A 24,399-nucleotide genomic window follows, 5' to 3' on the forward strand; every position below is an offset into this window, starting at 1 on the left:
CAACTGAACTCTGTATTGTCAAGTCAAATATGCTGGCTACTTTTGTTTGCTAAAATGTATTTTTAGAGTTTTAAAGTAACTGAAAAAAGTGAATTCATCAAACATTTTACTAATTTTATCCTAGTATTATTTCCTCGAAAAAGAATGCTACAAAGATGTCATCTGATTTTGATAATGACACTAACTAATAAGTCTGTAAAGAGAAATTTCCTATATAATATTTGATAAACATTGAAGGACAATATATGTATACATTTTATACAGCAATATAGCATTTTATTTTCAGAGAATAAATTTACTTACCTTTTCATTTTTTTTACCATTTCTAACAATATTATGTATCATGGGGCTCAGTTCAAATACTCTCACTCCAAGTTTCGCATTGCTTAGCAGTTTGAAAATTCAGTGTGCATAAACTAATGCAAGTAAGTGACAATTGTTGTACTTGAATCCCAGGCTGGGTGAGTGGAGCTCAGTTAGTAGAGCATTGGACTACAAATCCGAAAATTGGGGGGAGGATCTCCGGCCTGTCCACATAGCTTGTGTGTGGAATGGTCATGCAATCTTTAAACAGCCATTCTCCCCCTACCTCTTATCCAAGTTGGGCAGTTTTCAGTTACTGACAGAAGTTTGTACACTTAATGCTGGTTACAGGTAAACCAGCTAATTAAGGACAAGTGTGTGTTGGTTAACTGAATGCTGTCATATGACTGAAATACTCTTGAAAAACTGCACACACACAAACTTTAAGAAAGGGAAGACAGGTTATTTAAAAGTTTCCTTAACAATCCTTATTCAAACAAGAGATGTGTTTGTCAGAAACACAATGCCCCCAACTGTGCCGCTTTAAGGCCAGATATTTGACCTTTTACCTTGAAGGATGACCTTGACCATTATCATTCAAAATGTGCAGCTCCATAATATGCACATGCATGCCAAATATCAAGTTGCTATCTTCAATATTGCAAAAATTATAGGCAATGTTAAAGTTTTCAGATGGACGGATAGACTGACTGACAGACGGACTGATGAACAGTTCAACTGCTATATGCCACCCTTCTGTGGGCATAAAAATAAGGCAAACTTTCAACTTAACATTTTCAAATTTACAGTTGAGTAAATTACAAACTAGCTTGCCTAGCTGTGCCTCACATTTTAATGAATCTTATCATTAACATAACATACCTGATATTCAGGAGGAATAAAGTTGTTAATAACCATTATCTGCAGCTTCAGATCCCGAGACAGCTGTCGCACATTCTCCAGGAGTCCCTCCATCTCCCTCTGATGCTCCTGCTGTAAATCTGCAATCTAAAAACTGAGAGTCATTAGTACAAGAGTCGCCTCATACAAAAACCCGTCTTATGACATATGCTGCCAGCATTGCTCTAGACCAGCTTACCCAGTCTGTCAAGCGCTGCACCATCCACTATATAGTCACTCAAAGTTTTGTGCCCTCGTTAGAGACATTCTATCTCCAGACCAGAGTGCACAGATAAGGACATACAAAATATGCCTCACTTTTTTGAGAATTTTGAATTAAAGGATGATTTCCAATAAATATCAATAAATCAAGATATGGTCAGTAACATACTATGACAAATACATGACTGAAATAGTGAGAGATACACATTAAGCAATTCACTGATAATATCAATACATTTTTAGTATTACCCCAGCTATGTAGTCTGAAGTGTTCAAAAAAATTAATATTTTGACTCAATACCAAGAAAAACCTTGGGCTTAAAAAATCAGTACTTTGTCTCTTTATCTTGCCAGAAAGGATAGATATTACGGGTGTGCCATTTACCTCAGATTTTGCTTGCATCAGCATGGTCCACACCTTCTTTAGTTTCTTTGTCTTTCCTGCAATTTCTTCTTGGAGACTTGAATATTTCTCCTCAATGTCGAGTCGTTCTTGCTGAAAGAGAGATAAAAAAGCAACATATGAAATGTACATCTCATATTATTTTTGACAGTAAATATGAATAATAAGATACTTTAATTAAACTTTATATTTGAGACATAAAGCAAACAAACAATGTCAAAACCTTTTAAACCATTGTCTTTGTTTGCCACAATAATTTGTATTTAAAAGAATATTTTTGTCAGTTAAAGTTCTACTCATGATGCTAATTTTGCTTGCATACTTACAATCTTCTATGAAAGGTCGTCTGCTTACCACATACTCTTGAAGACGCTCTTCAGTACACCAACAAACAAACAACATTATCTTCTTCTATAGCTGTGTGCCCATATTCAATATTTATTCTGATTATCAAATTTAACACTTAATTTGTTTACGCTAAACAACAAACACTTTGTTGCTTATTTTTTCTCATCACCTGCTCAAATAAGCTTGTTTTTCAAAACATCCATGGCTCAAAATCCTGCAAACACTAACTGAACTCTTTCCTGCTCTGATACGCATTTTGAAGGGTTGGAAGTTTTTAAAAATGTTCAAATTAAAGATCTTTCTTACTAGATTCGAGAGTTAAGGCTTCATCTCCAACCCTAAGATACTAATGAGCAGCAAACTGGATAAAACCTGAACAGACTGCGAGTTACTCCCAGGCTGTTCTAGATTTATGCTGGTTTCATTTACATATATCCGCTTTTATTACTGAGAGTGACAGGGTTACACATCACTAACCTCCTTCTCCTCCAGTTGTTTCCTGAGTTTCTCCTCCTTGGCCTTCCTGTCTGCCAGCTCTACAGCGCTCTCCTCAAGCAGCCGCTCCTGCTCCTCTGCCTTCTCCAGCAGGTTCTCACCTCCCACAATGATCTTCTTCTCAATGGCTGCCAGCTTCTGGGCCAGTGCATCCTGCTCATCCCTGGGATAACAACCATGAAGTTGTGTATAGCAAATAAAAACCATTTATACGCATTTTGACTTGGGCCCGTATTCACCAACCCATTCTTAGACTTAAGAATAAAGAAAATACTTGGAACCAAGAAAAATGCATTCACTGTTTGACTATATAGATGCATCCACTGGTAATTATGTCATTAGCAAACTGTTCTACATGAATAATTCCATAGATAGAGGTGTTTAATAACAAGTTTTACTAAAAAATCAAGCAATTATTGAATATATTAATTTAAAGAAAATTCTTTATTCTTAGACTTAAATCTAAGAATTGTTTGGTGAATACGGGCCCAGTTTGTAGTACATGAGAAATTCAAATGGATTTAAAGACCATAGTAAATAGGTTTATTTTGAACCTAAAGATACCCATTCCCGCTCAGATATGCACTTTGTAGTCAGTCTCTTAAAAAATAATATTAACCCTTTGCATGCTGGGAAATTTGTCGTCTGATAAAATGTCGTCTGCTGAATTAATAAAATTCGCATTTTCTTCGATTGTTTTCCAAAGAATACTATCAGAATAGCAAACAGTTTGGATCCTGATGAGACGCCACGTTCTGTGGCGTCTCATCTGGATCCAAACTGTTTGCAAAGGCCTTAAAAATTCGGTTCCCGCATTGTAAGGGTTAAATTATAGACCTTTCTTACTACTTTCAAATTTTAAAGGCTTCATTTCCAACCCTACTGATCAGCAGCAAACAGCATGAAACCTGAACAGCCTACAAGTTACTCACAGGCTGTTGTGGTTTATTTCGGTTGCATATTGCTATTTGAACTTTGCTTCTGAGTGGGAAAGGGTTAACATCTTGTGAAACATCAGTTTTATCATTAAATCCTTATCATTTTACATAGGCATTATGTGAAATAAAACACAAATTACAAATAACACTACTTGATTAAGCATGCGTTTAAATAAAAGAAATCAACTGTTGTAGTTTTATTTACACTTTTTACCATTCACTTACTGGAATTTCATTGACAATTTCAAACAGTCCCCAACACTGACTAATTTTATTTGCACTTTCTAACATAACATTCCATAAAATACTGGTATTTCTTTGAAACTTTCTAATTTCTAACAGCTTGTCCCACTTTTTTGCATCATTTTGCAATTTCTGACGTCACGTTCCAAACTCTTACTGGTATTTCTTTTACACTTTCTGACATCACTTCTGCAAACACTAACTGGTATTTGCTGTTACACTTTCTAACAACATTACATCTGCAAACATTTACTGGTATTTCTTTTACACTTTTTTAAATAACATCACATCCGCAATCACTTACTGGTATTTCTGTTACACTTTCTAACATAACATTACATCCGTCAACACTAATTGGTATTTCTTTTACACTTTCTAAAATTACATCACATCCACCAACACCAACTGGTATTTCTTTTACACTTAACATTACATCACATCGGCCAACACTTACTGGTATTTCTTCAGCTCTGCTTCCTTCAGTTCTAGATCCTCCTGAACCTTGTTCTTTTCCTCCTCTGCCATGTCTTTCTGTTCCAGCAGCTTACGTCTATCCGCATCAATCTTTGACTGTATCTCTAACATCTTCTCCTTGCTAATGTGGGCTATTATAAAATACACAACGAAAGGTTTTTGTTGTATCTTTATATACACAATTATCTTGAAGTTAGACTAATGAAAGATTCAGGTCTTAAAACAAATTTGGAAAAATTTCTTTTACATCATCTACATTTAAAAGTGAGCTGTAATCAACAATGGGCTGAAATAAGAAGTTCTAATTTCAAATTTTCAGTCCACTTCATTCACAAAAAAAAAAAGTTTTAAGTATGTTTATAATCAGTGTATTACTTTTATTGTTAAAATGCTGCATTTAAATAAAAACAAGCAAATTCGTTGAATTGATATCCCCCGCCAATATGCTTCTGGACACAAAAGTGTTATATTTGACACTCAAAAAAGCTTTTTTCAACATACAAAGGGCCATAACTCTGTTATTAACAGATGGTTTACAATGCCATTTGGCGTGCATCATCCTCTTATCCATATATATGCTCATACCAAGTTTCAATCAAATCTGCCAAAGCACTTTCAAGATATAGCTCCGGACGGACGGAAAAACGGACGGACGGAAAGACAGACGGAGGGACGGACAACGCCAAAACAATATCACTCCGCCTATGGCGCGATAACAAAAGAAAAGATAATACTATAATGTTCTAAAATGATAATTGTCCATTATTATAAAATTACCAATTTTATTAGGAGCAGAAATGGGGAAAAAAACTGTTTCATTATTGTAACTTTTTAAAATTATAATATACATGTAATCAGCATATAGAACAAAAACAAAATAAAAGCAAAGCTCTGCAACAAGTGATAGACTTATTATCGCTAATCAAAACAAAAGAGATACAAAAGAAACACGTCAATCTTATTGCATACTGTGAATAAAATATCGTAATTGACAATAAATTAAAAGAAGCTAAGCATTGCAATTATAGTTCAACCAGAACTATAACTGAGGGTGTTTCATGCCCCAACCATGTTACTTTTAAATTTAATCAGGAAAACAATTGTCAGACACTTGAGACGTTTCATATTCAAAACAAAAATTGAAAAAGAATTTGGAAAGACTACTTAATGTGAAATAAGATCTCATAAAAACTTTAAAGGGACTGTCAACCGCGATTGACGAAAAAAGACGAAATTACTTGAAAAAAGTTGTTAAGTTTTCATATTTTTAGTTTATTCCGTAATAAATTTTACTGGGTATGTCTACCAGGTAAATACCAGTTAACTATAAATAACAAAGGTAGATTGATCATCATCCTCACGTGGTAAACCCAGGAATGCAAAGTGTGCATGCGTAGTGAATCGTATATATTTTATATATAAAATGATCAATCTACTTGCGTTATTTATAGTGTGTATATCGTTATGTCACCTATTTTCGCAATGTACTTTCAATTTAACATCGCAAAATTTTGGTTCCAAATATACTGAAAATATGAACTTTTTCAAGAAGTGTAATATCCAGTCGTGATATTTTAACCAATATAAACTAATAATTGTAAATAATACGGTTTTTTAGAACTTTTCTTTTTTCGTCAATCGCGGTTTACAGTCCCTTTAAGAACATTATTACAGAATTCAGATGGGTGGGGGGTAAAGCATTAGCAAAATTACAAATGAACAAGAGATGTGTTCGTCAAAAACACAATGCCCCCTATTGCGCCACTTTGAAAAAAATAAAATAAAATAATTGACCTGTAACCTTGAAGGATGAACTTGAAGGATGACCTTAACCTTGAACTTCCACCACTCAAAATGTGCAGCTTCATGAGAACGCCACTTTGATTTTTTTTTTTTACCTTTGACCTTGAAGGATGACCTTGACCTTGAACTTCCACCATTCAAAATGTACAGCTTCATGAGATACACATGCATGCCAAATATGAAGTTGCTATCTTCAATATTGAAAAAGTTATGGCCAATGTTAAAGTTTTCGGACGGACAGACGCCATATATTTGACATTTGACCTTGAAGGATGACCTTGACCTTCACCTTTCACCACTCAAAATGTTCAGCTCCATGAGATTCACCTGCATGCTAAATATCAAGTTGCTATCTTCAATAGTGAAAAAGTTATGGCCAATGTTAAAGTTTTTGGACGGACGGACACGCATCATATGTAAGACATTTGACCTTGAAGGATGACCTTGACCTTCACTTTTCACCACTCAAAATGTGCAGCTCCGTGAGATGCACGTGCATGCCAATTATCAAGTTGCTATCTTCAATACTAGTATTGAAAAAGTTATGGCCATTGTTAAAGTTTTTTGGACGGACAGACGCCATATATTTGACATTTGACCTTGAAGGATGACCTTGACCTTCACCTTTCACCACTCAAAATGTTCAGCTCCATGAGATACACATGCATGCCAAATATCAAGTTGCTATCTTCAATAGTGAAAAAGTTATGGCCAATGCTAATGTTTTTTCGGACAGACGGACAGACTGACGGACATACTGATGGACAGTTCATCTGCTATATGCCACCCTACTAGTGGCATAAAAAGAAAAGCAGAAATACTGGACAACAACAGATATATCTACCTTCTGCAATGTTCCATTGTAGAAACGAATTATCATGAGATACATTTCATGAATTTATAAAACAACATGAAAAAGCCAACCCATAAAATCAAGTTATCTTATACTGTGATGTATTGGCATGTCCAATTTTAAACTGTGCTTCCACAACCATTTTAGTTAGCAATACAATTAATGCAAGATGGCTATAAAACATTCAACTGACTAAAACATCAATTGTCTAAGACCCTTGTAGTCTACTTTTTTACCAAACTTGAACCATATTCCAATCTGGCTTAGAAATTGTGCTTATCTGGCTTTAAAAGATAAACATCCAACAAGTTTAATCGAAATTGAGTCATGAATGTGGCTTCTCTAATAGAACATGTATTACGGCTTTTGTTAGTTTTGACATGGTGACCAAGTTTTTTATTGCATGTAAACCATATTTAAACTTCCTTTAGAAATTGTCAAGACAAACATTGTGACCAAGTTTCATGTACGGTGGACATAGATTAACCACAAGATTGACCACAACAGCTCATCATGAGCACAAGATCCTCATTTTACAGTTGAGCTTAAAATGCATTATTGTGAATTTAAGATCTTCCTGAATCGGATGTTTCATTTTTACCAAAAAATATTGCTCAAAATATAGACCAGACTAATGGGTAAAAATGTAATTCACTAATACACTTTAATGTTATAATTAAATTTACCGGTATTTAATATTTGCAAAAACAAAAATGTTATTATAAAATTTTAATTGTTCTTATAAATTTTAAGCATGTAAATGAAACATTCTGTAGATAAAGTCACTAAAACTAGGGCTGTGGAAAAAATTGCACAGCACTGATAAAAGTTTCATGATTGCAAAATTTAGCTGAAGTACTATTGCACATGTTGGCATTAAGAACTGATATATTATCCTTAAAATGTTTTGTTGGAATAAAATACACAGTGATTATTCAATGAAGGTATGATAGAAAGGTGCACCCAAAAAATATTTCACAAAATTCAGTATAGTTGCAAATATATATTACTAAATAGAGGTACGCATACAGTTACATTATGATGTTCTCAAGATATATTATCATTTTCCTTAACAGTACTTTAGTTTGTCTAAAAGCTTTAACAAACTTGATGCAGTGTTATAATTAAGTTAACACATAAGTTATACTCTTATTTTATTAAAAACCTGTTGATTGCTGATAAAATCTTACATATCTCCACATATTGACCAAATATTGTCCAAAAATGCATGTTGAAAGTGAGAAATAACTAACGCTCAATAGGTCTTTGTCGGCTCAGGTACTACTTACATGTACCCCGGGTACTCTTAAGTATACTTACATGTACCCCAGGTACAGTAAATATATATACTTAATCATACCCGGTCGATATTAGACTGTACCGAGTTGTATTCCCGCTCAAAATCCGATATCGTAAAACACCCTACCGATTGTCTTAAACAAACTTCTCTTTAAAGAAAAAATGCATCAACATGGTTTTTGAGTATGAGTTTCGATAATATAGAGGCCATTTTACAGCAAATTGACATACATGTGAATATAATTATATGTAAGTATACTTAAGATTACCTGGGGTACATGTAAGTAGTACCCGAGCCGACAATGACCAATCGAGCATAACTAACATATACAAATAAAAAAGAAAGTATACAATGGTTAAATAATGGTGGAACAGATAATAAATTATTCTACGTGAAAATGGAAAAAATATGTTTTATTTAAATAAAAAAAATATTGGTTTAATTTAAACATCATGTTTATTATTTCTCACCTTTAGTTGATGTACATGTATTAAATAGTTTTTAATAATATTGTTTTTCATATTTTTGTAAGTATACAACAATTATTTTCACAGGAAAATGTTCCTTATATTTATAAAGATGGCTACAGTGCAAGTTTAATTGGCATGATTGTTGATGGCCTCATTGATATTTTAGCATTTCAATAAATAAGCATACATACCAACTATAGCAATAAACCTGAACCTAACAGGGTAACTAACTACTAAAATGTGACATGTGAAAAGAAGGGTGGTGACAAAGTGTACATACCAGCTTGTCCTATTGAATGAAGTGGGGGGAAAATATTTCTTTCATTAAGGGTTAAAATAATGCTTCTAGTAGATAAGAATATAACACACAGGGTTGTGATTTTGACAAATATTTCAATGACTTTAACATTTTGACCATCACATCTAAATATTGTTGAACAAAAAAGCTTTTTTTCCAAGCTGATGTGAAATAGCTTTTTGCTTATCAAAAATAAAAATTGTCTGATACTAGAAAAATCACTGCCCTGAGAATGCTTACAAATGTATATGTTCTACACTATTATGTACATTTAATGAAAGGGTAACACTATGGTTTATTCAATACCTTCGGTAGCATATCAGTTATGCATCATGCGCAATCAATCAAAACTATCAAAATGAAACAAAAAGTGACTGAAAAGCTTTCAAGTATTCAGCATTTTTGTTTCTTTTTCTTTCATAACATTTTGTTTAATTAAATAGAGATTCTGTTTTTAACATTTAATAAAATTAAACAGAGATTTAGTTTTTATCATTTACAACTTAAAGCAATCTGCTAAAAGAAGGTATATAATAAAAGTATATGCATAATGCTACTTGATTACCAAAACAGTGAAAGCACTATGTTGTGTAGGATCTGTTTAACATATGTTATTGACTAACATTATCTTCTATTACTTGATTATTCTATACAATAAAGCCTGAAAGTCTGAAGTGAAAATAACAGTATGCCCAGTAAAATGAACGTTTGAAAAAAGAATCACCACTTTTAACATTTTATGTGCTTATACAGAACCTGACGACTATAATTAAAGTTGCAAATTGCTTTACAACAACATGATTTTTATGACATCATACAGTTTTAGAAAAAGCAAATCACAAAAGTAGAGCTGCAACGATTTGATCCAATGCATCAAAAATGGGTTTTAAAAGCGTCGAATCGATTACGATACCAACCCTACCAAATTCGATTAGATTCTTTAACATATAGACATAGGACGTAAAGCGCGCTGCACTCTGACTATTTGATACAGTATAGGTTATATCTTTACCTGTAATTACGATGCGTGCGATTGGTTACTTATAACTTTAGTCATCCAATCAATAAGCGCTTTACGGTCTACTTTCGGAAAAAGCGTCAAAATGGCTGAAAGAAGTTGTGGCCGACAAATTGAAATTATCAGATACGCCTTAGAAGCTAAAATCATAAGTGTGGCAGTATTTTGGGTTTCGGGATGGTAGCCCCCAGATAAAGCTACGTGTTAACTGTGCTTCACAGACGTGGCATACCCTAAGTCCGGTTCAACCACTAATATAATACAACATGTCAAACACAAACATAACGTTGATTTAGCAGGAGGTAGCAGTTGCTTGTACCAGTTCTGGGTTTAAGTATAATATTGAAACACTGTTGAACCAACCAAACTACATTTGTATATCATTATATAAAACAAACACACAAATGCCCAAGATATCTAGGCATGCAACACATTTGAACAGAAATGTTTTTTTTGAGGCAGAAGAGTGAATATATGATAAAACAAGGTTGAAAGATGAATCAAATCGAAACAATCGGTATCGGTCTGTCTGAAATCAAAATCGAATCGAGCTGTTGGTGAATTGTTGCAGCTCTACACAACTGTATAATGCATGTCTTTGATTATAAAAATATTTTTAAGTCAACCAAAAATAAATATTGAGACCAAAAATAAATATTGCTAACATAAATTGTATGTAATACCTTTCTTTGTTTTCTTCTTCTTTCTGCGAACTTTGACCCCATTTTCCATGACTTCTTCCTCACTTTCCTCAGATCCCTCATCATCAGTGACTCCTAAAATATTATCGAAAAAGGCATAAGAGTTGTGGTAGCATACAATACAATCACTTGGAAATTAGATATGTCTGAGGATGAATAGTAATGGATGAATATAATATTAAAAATACTTAATTGATAAACTGGCAAAGGGCAATAATTCCAAAAATAGGGGAGCAGAAGTTATGGTTCTTGTGCACTGAGCATCCCCTCACTGAGATCGACCAACTGATACCTACAAGTATTTAATTTTAAGGTCACACCTTTTTTAGTTTTGAGATATGATCCGACAAAATTTAAGTTAAAAAAATTAACAAAGCGCAGTGATTCATTTTGAAATCTACATCAATGAGTCCCTGGGACTTGCATATTTTGAAACAATGGGTCCAAACTGAAAACAATGGGTCCCAGATTGTGTCTTTGTAAATTCGTTACAAATAATCTACTTAACATTATACACCTTAGCAATTTTACAGCTTAAATAAGTTTATAGCAAGTAAAATCTGTATTTGTTTTACTTTTAATAACATTAACAAACAGTGAAACATATAACATCTTTAACAGAGAACTTTTAACATCTTTAACAATTAGGACTGTCTAGACTTTTAATAAATTGGATGACTAGTGTTTCTCATTTTTTGGTGAAAAGTAGTATAAACAGCAGATGTCTGTGTTGTTATATGTACTTTCATTCTACGTAACATAGGATGGAATACTGTATGATCTGTATCACTATAATGTATGTACCGTATAAAAATAAAAGATGCTATTTATTTCAGAAATTGCAAATTTTAATTGTCACTTTAGAAAAAACAACAATTAATCCAAAAAAGAATGATAACATCGCTTTACTATATAAATAATAACTGTCTGCGCGCACAACAGACGAACTCAAACTGTGTTTTCCGCTGTTTATTCTTCATATTTAAACCACACGGTTTGCATTGAGGTTGTGTTATCGATAAATATCTACACAGCAATTAAATTGTTGAGGATCAATTTTGAAAACCTTTTTCGGTCGCGCGTTTTCTTTGTTTACAATCCGGGACAGCCAATTAATCGTCCAACGAACTTTTAATAAAACGTCTAACTGATTGATTAATCGATATATTTCAACCAATCAAAATATGCGTATTACATTTCAAATGTAGTAATGTGATTTCCGTTCTACTTTTCAAAACGGTGTTGACATTTGTTTTGCTATATATCCATGAATCGTACTCGGTATCATGTACAATATTGACAACGTTGAAATTCAGAGTTTTTAAACAATGCGTCCCGAGAACGCACATGTTTGTGAATGATGCGTCCCCAGAAAAAAACGTGCGTCTGTCAAAATGAATCACTGAAAGCGCAATAATTTAAGTGCCATAACAATGGTTTTTCAGCACTGTCTGCGCCTCCAGAGAAACGACGGAGGCACTCCCAAAGCAAACGGACCCGATACCAAACCGAAATATTTTTTTTCCCAATTAAAAAAAACAAACAAAAAAAACTATTTTTTTTTTTTTTTTTAAGAATGAAGTGTCTTGTAACTTGTGTGACTAACCAGTGTTTGTTTTTGTCAAAAATATCTGCTATAAGGTTTTGACTGTTCAGTTCTTATCTCAGAGTGTAACTGTAACTGAAAAACAAAACTGCAGTAAACGTTGAACATGCCCAATATTGCATCTGTTTATATAAAGAAGACAAAACAACAAATAAAAATAAATATATTTGTTAAACCACTGAATTATTTAAGCATGATAAATTCAAAAAAAATTCCCAAATGAGCAGTTTCATCGAAGCAAAAATTCCCAAAATGGCCAATTTTGTCGATAAAAAATTCCCAATTTGGTCAGACTCCTTTTCCCAAAATTGGCAGAAAAACCCCTGCATAACTCATCATGCCTAGGTGCCAAGTGGGATGGGGCTGGTAATTGAACATGGACTCCATTTAATGATAATAATAAACAATTTCAAAAACTTAAGTGAAGATCTAATGAAAACAGGTTGAGGAAGAAAGCATATACCATATCAAGACAGCAAATCTCTCTAAATTTCCGTTTTACCCTTATTGACGATAAACCTCTCAATTAATGTGAAAGTAAACTGCTAAGGCTTTTTCAATGTATTCTCCCCACCCGCGCCAAAAAAAGTATTGTCAACCGTAGCGTACCATCTTCAAGCTGCTTTCTAAGTTCTTCAATTTCTTTCTGGAACTGCCTCAAGAGGGCATCCTTGGGGTCTTCATTGATCTTTGCCTTGTTCTGGATGTTCTTGGCACGGTTGGCGTAACGCAGCGTGCTTATTGTCTCATCATAGTTGTAATCAGCCGGACCCACATTTGCAATCTAGATTATAAACAAGTTGCAATGTATTATGATGACTACTAGTAACAGAAAGGTTCAACATCTATTTGAAAGGTCCTAATACAAAGATGAGATTTCTTTTATCACTTCCTTAAAATTTTATATCACAGACAAGTTATAGAGGATTATTTTAACTACAAGCAACAAAGTGGTAAAACCTTTGTCCAATGCAGCACAATTAAATATGGTGATTTTATTTTTATTTATCAGTTTTCTTTATAACGACAGTATACTATAAGTGGCTAAAAGCATATCAAAACAGAAAAAAACTTCAAGCTGTCAAAATACCTTAATAGCGAACAAAACTACTATATGTGTTCAGTTAAATTAACTTAAACATGAACAAGCAGTTAATTTAATTTTGATTTCACAGATGACAAGACCTGCATTTGTGAAACATGACCCAGAAAAAAACTCACACTTCATCTGTTAGTCATGTAGGTCGACTCACATACCAAAATTCAGCTCAATATCTGAAAGCGTTTTATTTTAAAAACTCCAGGAAAAGGTTATTACGGAAAAAAACTTCAAAGTTAAGAGGCATAAAAACTATTCAAACATGATACAGCTGTACCCCATATTTAAACAAGATGTGTTTGTGAAACACCATGTCCCCATATATTTGACCTTTGACATTGAAGGATGACCTTGACCTTTCACCACTCAAAATGTGTGGCTCCATGAGATACACATGCATGCCAAATATCAAGTTGGTATCTTCAATAATGCTAAAAGTATTCATAAAATGAGCGATTTTGGCCACATGTTTGACCTCTGACCTTGAAGGATGACCTTGACCTTTCACCACTCAAAATGAGCGGCTTCATGAGATACACATGCATGCCAAATATCAAGTTGCTATCTTCAATATTGCAAAAGTATTCATTAAATGAACGATTTTGGCCACATATATTTGACCTCTGACCTTGAAGGATGACCTTGACCTTTCACCACTCAAAATGTGCAGCTCCATGAGGTACACATGCATGCCAAATATCAAGTTGCTATCTTGAATATTGAAAAGGTTATTGCAAATGTTAAAGTTGGAGCTTTAAGACCAACGTACAGACCAACAGACAGGGCAAAAACAATATGTCCCCCACTATAGTGGGTGGGGGACATAAAAAAGTAAACTTATTCATATTTAAATAAATAGTTACATTTCAATTAAATAGTTTTAACATCAATATTGTTATTCATATTCTGCCTAAAGCATTTACAGCTTAAAAATACATCAAGATATTTTATTCCAGACAAAGATTATTTTATGGCCAAAGTTAAGAGGGAATACCCTAGGGTTACCATTTAAGAGTTTGAATAACAAGAGAATACTACACAATCAGCTATTTTAGCAAAATAAAATCGATGGTATTTTATGTTTAAGTTAGGTGGCAAGCTTTTTGAATCAATAGCTGATTAGTAAGAGTGCCTATGAGGAAGCTTTTTGAATCACTAGCTAATAAGTAAGAGTGCCTATGAGGCAACTATAACTAAAATATTAGTTTAGTTGCCTTATACAGGCTCTTACTAAACAGCTATTTTAGAACAAAGAAAGGTTATGTCATTAGCGGTTATGTTACTTTACAGAAAAAAAGTCACAAACTTGATGAGTTACCATGGTAGTTTTTGAGTTGCCCCCGAGGGAATCCTGCAGCAGCCTGGTCAGTTTGGAGTTCCTGTACGGAATGTGGCTGCTCTTCCCGTCCACTAGAGCCGAGATGACATTACCCAGAGTGGATAGGGACAGATTGATTTTGGTGGCTTCCTTCAGTCGCTGACCTGTGGCACCAGTCTTGGCCTGGCGTTCTGAGCCCTGTGGATGAACACGGCAAAATCAGGACTGGTATTCAGATCTCTCCACCTTTCTGTTAGTCCATGGTAGTTTGTCAATGTGTTGGATCATGCAATCACATGTTTCAATTAACAAATAAAATTATAAACACATTATTGGTATACTAAATTCTTGATAAATAATTTTATACTGATAAAAAAAAACGATAATGGTCAAATATTAGAAACTAAGTATCATTGCAAACATATTGGTTTCACTTTCAATGAATTTAAGTGCATGTCCTGTTTTTATTTTTAAATTTTTCCGTTTATGTACTATGTTTAGCAGTCTTCAGTCTTTTTGTATTGTTTTCATTTTTTACTTTGTAATCTTAATATATCATTTTGTATTATTTTGTAAAATATTGGCAATAATCAGTTAAAGGTGCTAAAAAACTATGACTTTACAAGACAGGGTGATTTACAACTTAAAAATATCTTTATCTACAGGTCATAAGTACTCTCTGCAGATTTGCTAGCTTTATAAGTCCCAGTCTGTGGGGGTATAAAAAAACACACACACAAAGTATTCTACACAGTAGTGTTGTGCAAAATGTAAAAATAAATACACAATATCAAAAGCCATAAATAAACTGCAATAACTTACAGCCAGATCAACAAGATGTAGTTTTCCCGCTCTGATATGCTGTTCACCATCCAGACCCTTGTCGCTGCATTCAATGGTGACTGTGAATATGGCATGAGACCTGGAGCTGTGCAGATTCATGTTTGTGGCCCCTGTCATTCCTGGCAAGAGAAATATAGAGCTATAGAACTTAGAATGCGTGTTTGTAACTTTTATTTTTTTTTAATTATTATTTATCTTGTGACAAAACACAAGTTATTGTGGATTCTCACGTCTCATTTCTTTTTCTGGAATTAATCAAAATATGTTATTATCAAAGCAGAAAATTTATTTAAAATATAATGCCGTAAGATTGATTCTTTGCGTCTAGTATCTCAGTTGTTTTAGAGAAGACTTAGTGATTACCAGTATACATGAGTGTGCTTTAAACATTTATGATTTTACATCTGACATATGCTGATGAATGGCAAGTTAAGCAGATAAACAAACTGTTTTTGTTTCCAAGTGTCATGATTCTGTCCATATCATCTGCATTGTTGACCACAAAAGAGGATAGATCTTTCACATACACTCCTATGTCAGGTCGCTCTTTCACCTGTTTAGAAACAACCAAGACCAGTGTTAATAGAACAGTTCATATATATGCAATAGGATGACCTCGCATGTAGTTTGCAGTGGCTCTAAACTAAATAAAACCCCATCTTAAGGTAAACACACTTAACAGATAGCAACCAACTTTCTCATTGACCATTTCCAAGCTAACTTATCAGCCAAGCAGATGCTGCTTGACCACTGCAACTTGTTCCGAACCACTGCAACATGTTCCGACAAACAAAAAGTTTCTAAGTAAAAGAATGAGGGTTACATAAAAAATTACTTAGAGGGCTTAGTAGGCAATTATTTGACAACTGCAAAAATACAGGCAATTGCTTTAAGTACACAATTTATATATATTTTAATGGTTTGAAATCCTGATTAAATGTGCATCCTGATATTATGTCTAACAATCACTATCACAAATGGCAGCTTCCAGAAATCGCTTAATGTATATTTAAGCATCATATTTAAGCGCATAAAGTTGCTTTTGGGGGAAAACTTATTTGTTTCACCAAAATTGGTAAATTGTAATGTAAGATATATTTAAGTATATTCATTATAATTTACTGAAACAGCAATAGGAAGCATTGATAAGTTCAAAACAAAAAAGATCTTTATATCTGCAGTATGAGAAACATCCGATTATCAGTGTTCTAAAATCAATAATTACTGTTAATCATTTTGTTATAATTATAGGATATCGGATACTTTTGGCTTGATAAAACAAAGACACAGTCGGCCTTTATTGCAGAAGCTACAGTCCACATTATTGAACTTTATCATTTAATGGTATTTTGCCACTGGGGGAATAACTTCAACGGGAGAATTTATTTTGCTGAGGGACGCTGCAATTAAACAGTTGGGTTTATATAAGATTAAAACAATGCAATATTTTCTTTCTCAAGATAAGCATATCCAATCGATAAACTTACATGACGTAAAGACAGTATCATTACTATTCTTCTCTATATATGGAACGCCATAACTGCCTTAACATGACAAAGTATATTACATGACTATCATTATCAGTATATGATGTTGATTTTACATTATATGATGTTACTATGGCATTATACGTCAATAATTAATGATAGTATGATGATAATTTACCATGATATGATGCTAACGGTCCATTATATAATTCTCATTGTTCATTATATGATGCTCACTTTACATTATACGATGCTCACTCTCCATTATATGATGCTCACTCTAAATTATACGATGCTCACTTTCAATTATATGATGCTCACTCTCAATTATATGATGCTCACTCTCCATTATATGATGCTCACTCTCCATTATACGATGCTCACTCTCAATTATACGATGCTCACTTTCAATTATATGATGCTCACTCTCCATTATATGATGCTCACTCTCAATTATACGATGCTCACTTTCAATTATACGATGCTCACTCTCCATTATATGATGCTCACTCTCCATTATATGATGCTCACTCTCAATTATACGATGCTCACTTTCAATTATATGATGCTCATTGTACATTATATGGTGCTCACTTTTCATTATATATTAGCTAACTAAAGAAGCATGGCCGTCCGCAAAACTGTCGAAAAAAGAAATTGGCCTCCATGCACTGTAAATTATATGATGCTCATTGTCCATTATATGATGCTCACTCTCCATTATATGATGCTCACTCTCCATTATATGATGCTCACTCTCCATTATATGATGCTCACTCTCAATTATATGATGCTAATTGTACATTATATGATGCTCACTCTCCATTATATGATGCTCACACTCAATTATATGCTACTAACTCTCAATTATATGATGCTCACTCTCCCTTATATGATGCTCACTCTCAATTATACGATGCTCACTCTCCATTATATGATGCTCACTCTCAATTATACGATGCTCACTGTCCATTATATGATGCTCACTCTCAATTATACGATGCTCACTCTCCGTAATATGATGCTCACTCTCAATTATATGATGCTCACTCTCAATTATACGATGCTCACTCTCCATTATATGATGCTCACTCTCAATTATACGATGCTCACTCTCCATTATATGATGCTCACTCTCAATTATACGATGCTCACTCTCCATTATATGATGCTCACTCTCAATTATACGATGCTCACTCTCAATTATACGATGCTCACTTTCAATTATATGATGCTCATTGTACATTATATGGTGCTCACTTTCCATTATATATTAGCTAACTAAAGAAGCATGGCCGTCCGCAAAACTGTCGAAAAAAGAAATTGGCCTCCATGCACTGTTAGCATTTTTTGTTGGCCAGGGAATCATGTTTGAATCGTTGACACACTTGAACTCGGTCAGCCGCATGTATCTATCATATCGATTAAAATTTTCACATCACCATGAACAATTTAGCCTTAACAATAACAATTCATCAACATGGAAATTTAAATAGCCTCCAGTCCTCCAATCATTGTTTAAAATAGAATCTGAGCATTGCATAAAAATAAATAATGAGCATATAATAAAGAACTAGCACCAGAATATAGCAAATGGACCAGACATCATAATCAATCATACATTGAACTATGAGCATCATATTATAAACAGTGAGCATCATATAATGGGCAATGATATTCATATAATGGACAATCGGCATAATATAATGGATCGTGAGTCCGTGACCATCGTATAATGAACAATGAGCATCATATAATGGAGAGTGAGCATCATGGAATGGACGATGAGCATCGTATAATTGAGAATGAGCATCGTAAAATTAAGAGTGAGCATCCTATAATTAAGAGTGAGCTTCATATAATTGAGAGTGAGCATCATATAATTGAAAGTGAACATCATATAATAGAGAGTAATCATCATATAATTGAAAGTGAGCAGCATATAATGGACTATGAGCATCATATAATGGGCAATGAGCGGCATATAATGGACAATAAGAATCATATAATGGAAAATGAGCATCATATGATGGAGAGTGAGCAACTTATAATTGAGAGTGAGCATCGTATAATGGACAATGAGCATCATATAATGGGCAATGAGCAACATATGATGGAGAGTGAGCATCATATAATGGACTATGCGCATCATATAATGGACAATGAGCAGCATATAATGGACAGTAAGCAACATATAATGGACTATGCGCATCATATAATGGACAATGAGCATCGTATAAAGGACAATGAGCAATATATTATGGAGAGTGAGCATCATATAATGGACTATATGCATCATATAATGGACAATGAGCAGCATATAATGGACAATAATAATCATATAATTATATATATAGTAATGAAACATACGTTTTCATGTTAAGGCAGCTATGGCGTTCCATATCTATACATGTATAATATTGCTATTAGTTCCATTTTTATTTGGCCCTTTAAGTTTTCTTTAAGGTTGAATTAGTGTATTTAATTCACAGTAATGCTTAGATTTAAAGGGCGTATAATAATGGTTAAAATTGCATTGTACAAGCAAAAACTGTACCTCTAATCTCTGATTCTGATCTTTCCCTAGAAGATCTCGGACATCTTCATTGTAGATCTCCAAGTAAGACACCCTGACCAGAAACCTACACAAACACACATAATTTAGATTTCCTTTCTGACAAATAATTAACCATGCTTCTGATAAATCCAATCATAAGTTTATGTGCTGGATTCATGTGTAAACAACAAATGTAAACACACTGTTAGTTGGCAGGACCAAAAAAAACTTTCTTTGAAGAAGCCCAATATCGGCCACTTCCCCAACCGAAGTAACTACTTTTTTCCCCTAATTTGACCAAACTTTTCCCCAATACTGGAAAAATTCCCCACCAAAAATAATATCTAAACTTCATATAAAAGTTATAATTGTTTTCTTGTCAAGCCTTCTATTAGGCTGGAAAAACCCAGAGCTGTTAAAAGTCTCCTGGGGGGGGGGGGGTATTCGTATTGGTTGCATATGCCTTTCATTACCTCCCGTATTATTCTCCTAGAGGGGTAGGCGTATTGATCAAATTAGCTGTGCTTACCTCGCGAAGCATGACATAATTTTGTCATTCGTGACCATGGTGAATGACGGAACGAGCTGAATGCAAAAGCTATGAATATATTACATTAAAAAGTTATTACGACTTAACTTTGTGACTACCCAATATAATTTATTTCATGTATCAACTCCATTATCCAAATGAAATACAAATTTCTTATTTTCCCCAAATAAAAAAAAAAAGCACTATTTTTCCCCTAAAAAAGGCTATGGCCCCTTCCCCAACTAGAGCTTTGTCACAGACATGATGAATACCCCCACATGCCGCATTGACACGGAACATTTTGCATGTTGTCTTCACAAAAAACAGCGGACACCATGCTCAATGTTTAAAACACACTTAGTGACACCATGACCTAGTTTTTGACCCGGCATGGCCCATGTTCGAACTTGACCGACACATAAATCTAAATGCAACTTCTAACCAAGTTTGGTGAAGCTCTGATGAAAACTACTTGAATTAGAGAGCGGACACCAGGTCCGCTAAATGTTTTAAACTAAATGTTTTAAACGCACTAAGTGACCCCGAGACCTGGTTTTTGACCCGGCATGACCCATAGTCGAACTTTACCTAAACATCATCTAGATACACTTTCTGACCAAGTTTGGTGAAACTCTGATGAAAACTACTTGAATAAGAGAGCGGACACCATACTCAATGTTTTTAACGCACTAAGTGACCCCCTGACCTTGTTTTTGACCTGGCATGACCCATATTCGAACTTGACCTAGACATCATCTAAATACAACTTCTGACCAAGTTTGGTGAAGATTGGCAACAACTTGAATTAGAGAGCAGACACTTAATATGGACCTACCGACCGACAGACCAACCGACCGACAGACAGACAAGCTCACTCCTATATATACCCCAAAACGTTTGTGGGGGTATAAAAAGGGTGTTTTGGCCTTGGTGGGCTGTGTGTGGAGCGTTTGTAATAGTTTAAACATTTAAAATAACGCATTAAACATTAAGCAGTTTAAGGCTCAACAATTGACATAATCAGCATACTAACCTTGCATCTCCTTCAGCCTTTGCAATGTGACCAAAGATGTGAGCAAATGAGTTGGGTATAACCCCTCTGAGTTCTGGTACTGCCCGCACACCTTCCATTGTAAATGTTTTTCCGGTACCAGTCTGTCCATATGCAAATATTGTACCTGAAAATTATTTATAAACATAAACATTTTACAGTATCATATACAATCTTTATATAAAATAATGTTTTAATTGAAACCTAATTTATAACAGATAATTGCTTTAAACACTGTCCTAAATGTTTACCTCTAAATGCAATGTCTAAGCTCAAGTAACTACTGTTACTGACTTTCTCTTCCTCTAAATCACTAAAAAATAAATATCCACCAACAAATAAACCATGAACTTTAGAGAAAAAATAACAATACAAGTAAGCGCTCAGATGTCAGAAAATACATACTATTTGCAAGATGCAGGAAAAGAGATCAACAGGATATGGATTCATATATAGTTTATTTATTATTTTGGTGGCATTGGCAAGCTGGTAAACAAGAGCTGTCAGAGGAGAGCTTGCTCGACTATTCAAGCGCTTGACAGTATAATGTAAGCCATCATTGGGTAATTGTTCATATTCAATAATTTATTAGACGATCTTTAAAAAAAAAACAAAGCAAAAAAAAACAAATTGGGGGGGGGGGGGAAGGGGTGGTTGAGAGGGGGGTATAATGTGGGGTGTGGTCATTTATTAGATGAAACAAATTTTTTTTTTTTGGGGGGGGGGCAGGGGGAGGGGGTAGGGATTCTGGGTTGGGGCGTGGGGTATTGTTTGGGTGGAATCCATTGTGGTATTCAGGTAAGTGTTGTTTTGTGAAAGTATTAATAAAATCTGATCATAAATAAAAAGTTATGGCAATGTAACTAAAGTAATATGCATATTGCAAATGGAAAAAGGGCCATAATTCATACAAAATGCTTGATCCAGTTGTCTGCTCTTGTTTATAGATTGGGGTCATGTTGGTTAAGAAGTATGCAAAATATAAAAGCAATATGTCAAGGGATATAGAAAATATTTGAGGTGCTACGCAAACTTAAACATAAAAATCTAAGTGAAAAAAGGGCCATAATTGTTACAAAATGCTTGATAGAGCTGCCTGCTCTTGTTTATAGGTTTGGGTCATGTTGGTTAAGAAGTATGCAACATATAAAAGCAATATGTCAAGGGACATTGAAAACATTTGGGGTGGTAGGCAAACTTTAACAAAGATTTATCAATAACATGCATATTCTAAGTGGAAAAAGGGTCATAATTAGTACAACAAGAGCTGTCATCATAGGATGACTTATGCCCCCTATAAACGCTTGATAGAAGTTATGAGCTTTTTTCGAAACCTAAACGCAGATTTCGAAACCTAAACGCGGACCCTAGATTCAAGGTCAAGGTCACAGGGAACAAAATTTGTGTGCGTATGGAAAGGCCTTGTCCTTATACACATGCATACCAAATATGAAGGTCATTTCTCAAGGGACATAGAAGTTATGAGCATTTTTCAAAACCTAAACGCAAATTTTGAAACCTAAACGCGGACCCTTACTTCAAGGTCAAGGTCACAGGGGTCAAAACTTTTGTGCATATGGAAAGGCCTTGTCCATATACACATGCATACCAAATATGAAGGTTATATCTCAAGGGGCATAGAAGTTATGAGCATTTTTCGAAACCTTAACGCAGATTTCGAAACCTAAACGCGGACCCTTCGTTCAAGGTCAAGGTCACAGGGGTAAAATAAAATTTTGTGCGTATGGAAAGGCCTTGTCCATATACACATGCATACCAAATATGAAGGTTATATCTCAAGGGACATAGAGATTATGAGCATTTTTCGAAACTTAAACGCAGATTTCGAAACCTTAACACGGACCCTAAGTTCAAGGTCACAGGGGTAAAAAAAAATTTGCGTATGGAAAGGCCTTATCCATATACACATGCATACCAAATATGAAGGTTATATCTCAAGGGACATAGAAGTTATGAGCATTTTTCGAATCCTAAACGCAAAGTGTAACGGAAAGACAGACAGACAGACAGACAGACAGAGAGACGGACAGTCCCCTTTTCTTTGAAAGGAGGCATAAAAAGCTTGATAGAGTTGTCTGCTCTTGTTTGTAGGTTGGGGTCATGTTGGTGAAGAAGTATGCAAAATATGAAAGCAATATGTCAAGGGACATTGAAAATATTTGGGGTGGTACGCAAACTTTAACAGAGTTATAAATAATATGCATACAGTCAATCTTGTATTAAGAGACCACTCAAGGGAGTAATCAAAAGTGGTCTCTTAATAAAATGGTCTTTAAATAAAAAAGGCCATTCTGGAAGAATGCTTACCCTCAATTTGAATCTATATGAAGGATAATCTCTTTTGTCAACAATGATTTTAACTTTTATAATAAAATGAATATAAACACAATACATAAACAATATTTTACTTATAATGTGTTTTATGTTTTCACTTTATTATAAATTATCATATATTATAAATGAATTGTTTGTACATATTTATTTGCAAAAACAACATAGACAAGGAAATATTTTTCGCGTTTTTTTTCACCTGACATAATTTTCCACGTCTTCAAGCACCTCGGCTTTACGCTTAAGAATGTTCTGAATTTGAGTTTTACCGACTCCAAACTAATCTGCAATTTTACGTGCACTTTTACCCTTTGACAATTCCAAAACCCGAATTTTCTCGTTCAACGTTAACACTTTTCGTTTTGACATTTTAATTTCTGCATGTACGCTTAAGGAAATCTGACTCGATTATGATACATAATGAGCTGAAAAAATTAAAACACGTCAATTGAAAACAAACAAACAGACTTGATTGGAAAATTTATTAAGTAAATAACAATGTGATTGGCTAACAAATATCTACTAATCAGCATAGTTACAAATTGGTAATGAACGGATTTCGACAGTTGTTGCCGATTAATATATTATTTTCCGCACTTCTCAGGAAATGTTTGTCGCGTACAGTGCATTGTTTCTGCACCTGTTATCTATACTCGGGAAAAATCAGTGTTGTCTCTAAACGTACAAATTGATATGCAGTCTACAACAATACCGGTCAGAACCGGTCAACGAGACAAAGCATAATCATAATGGTTGGTGTGAAAACAAAGCAGCGGTGTAACAGTACA

General features: G+C 34.2%; 1 protein-coding gene across 1 annotated transcript in view; it reads right to left on the reverse strand.

The window, feature by feature from the left end:
• Positions 1-24,399, reverse strand: part of LOC127877351 (kinesin-like protein KIF3A) — a 34,952-nt gene that overhangs the window by 4,785 nt on the left and 5,768 nt on the right. Inside the window, exons 4-14 of the mRNA XM_052423095.1 lie at positions 21,242-21,386; positions 19,680-19,764; positions 16,083-16,188; positions 15,615-15,754; positions 14,793-14,990; positions 12,985-13,159; positions 10,752-10,844; positions 4,307-4,457; positions 2,654-2,834; positions 1,811-1,921; positions 1,186-1,311 (exon numbers count right to left, since the gene is read on the reverse strand). Coding sequence (XP_052279055.1) covers positions 1,186-1,311; positions 1,811-1,921; positions 2,654-2,834; positions 4,307-4,457; positions 10,752-10,844; positions 12,985-13,159; positions 14,793-14,990; positions 15,615-15,754; positions 16,083-16,188; positions 19,680-19,764; positions 21,242-21,386 — 1,511 coding nt within the window. The remainder of the gene's footprint in view (positions 1-1,185; positions 1,312-1,810; positions 1,922-2,653; positions 2,835-4,306; positions 4,458-10,751; positions 10,845-12,984; positions 13,160-14,792; positions 14,991-15,614; positions 15,755-16,082; positions 16,189-19,679; positions 19,765-21,241; positions 21,387-24,399) is intronic.

This window comes from Dreissena polymorpha, chromosome 4 (assembly GCF_020536995.1).
Source record: "Dreissena polymorpha isolate Duluth1 chromosome 4, UMN_Dpol_1.0, whole genome shotgun sequence".
NCBI classification, from domain to species: Eukaryota; Metazoa; Mollusca; class Bivalvia; order Myida; family Dreissenidae; genus Dreissena; species Dreissena polymorpha.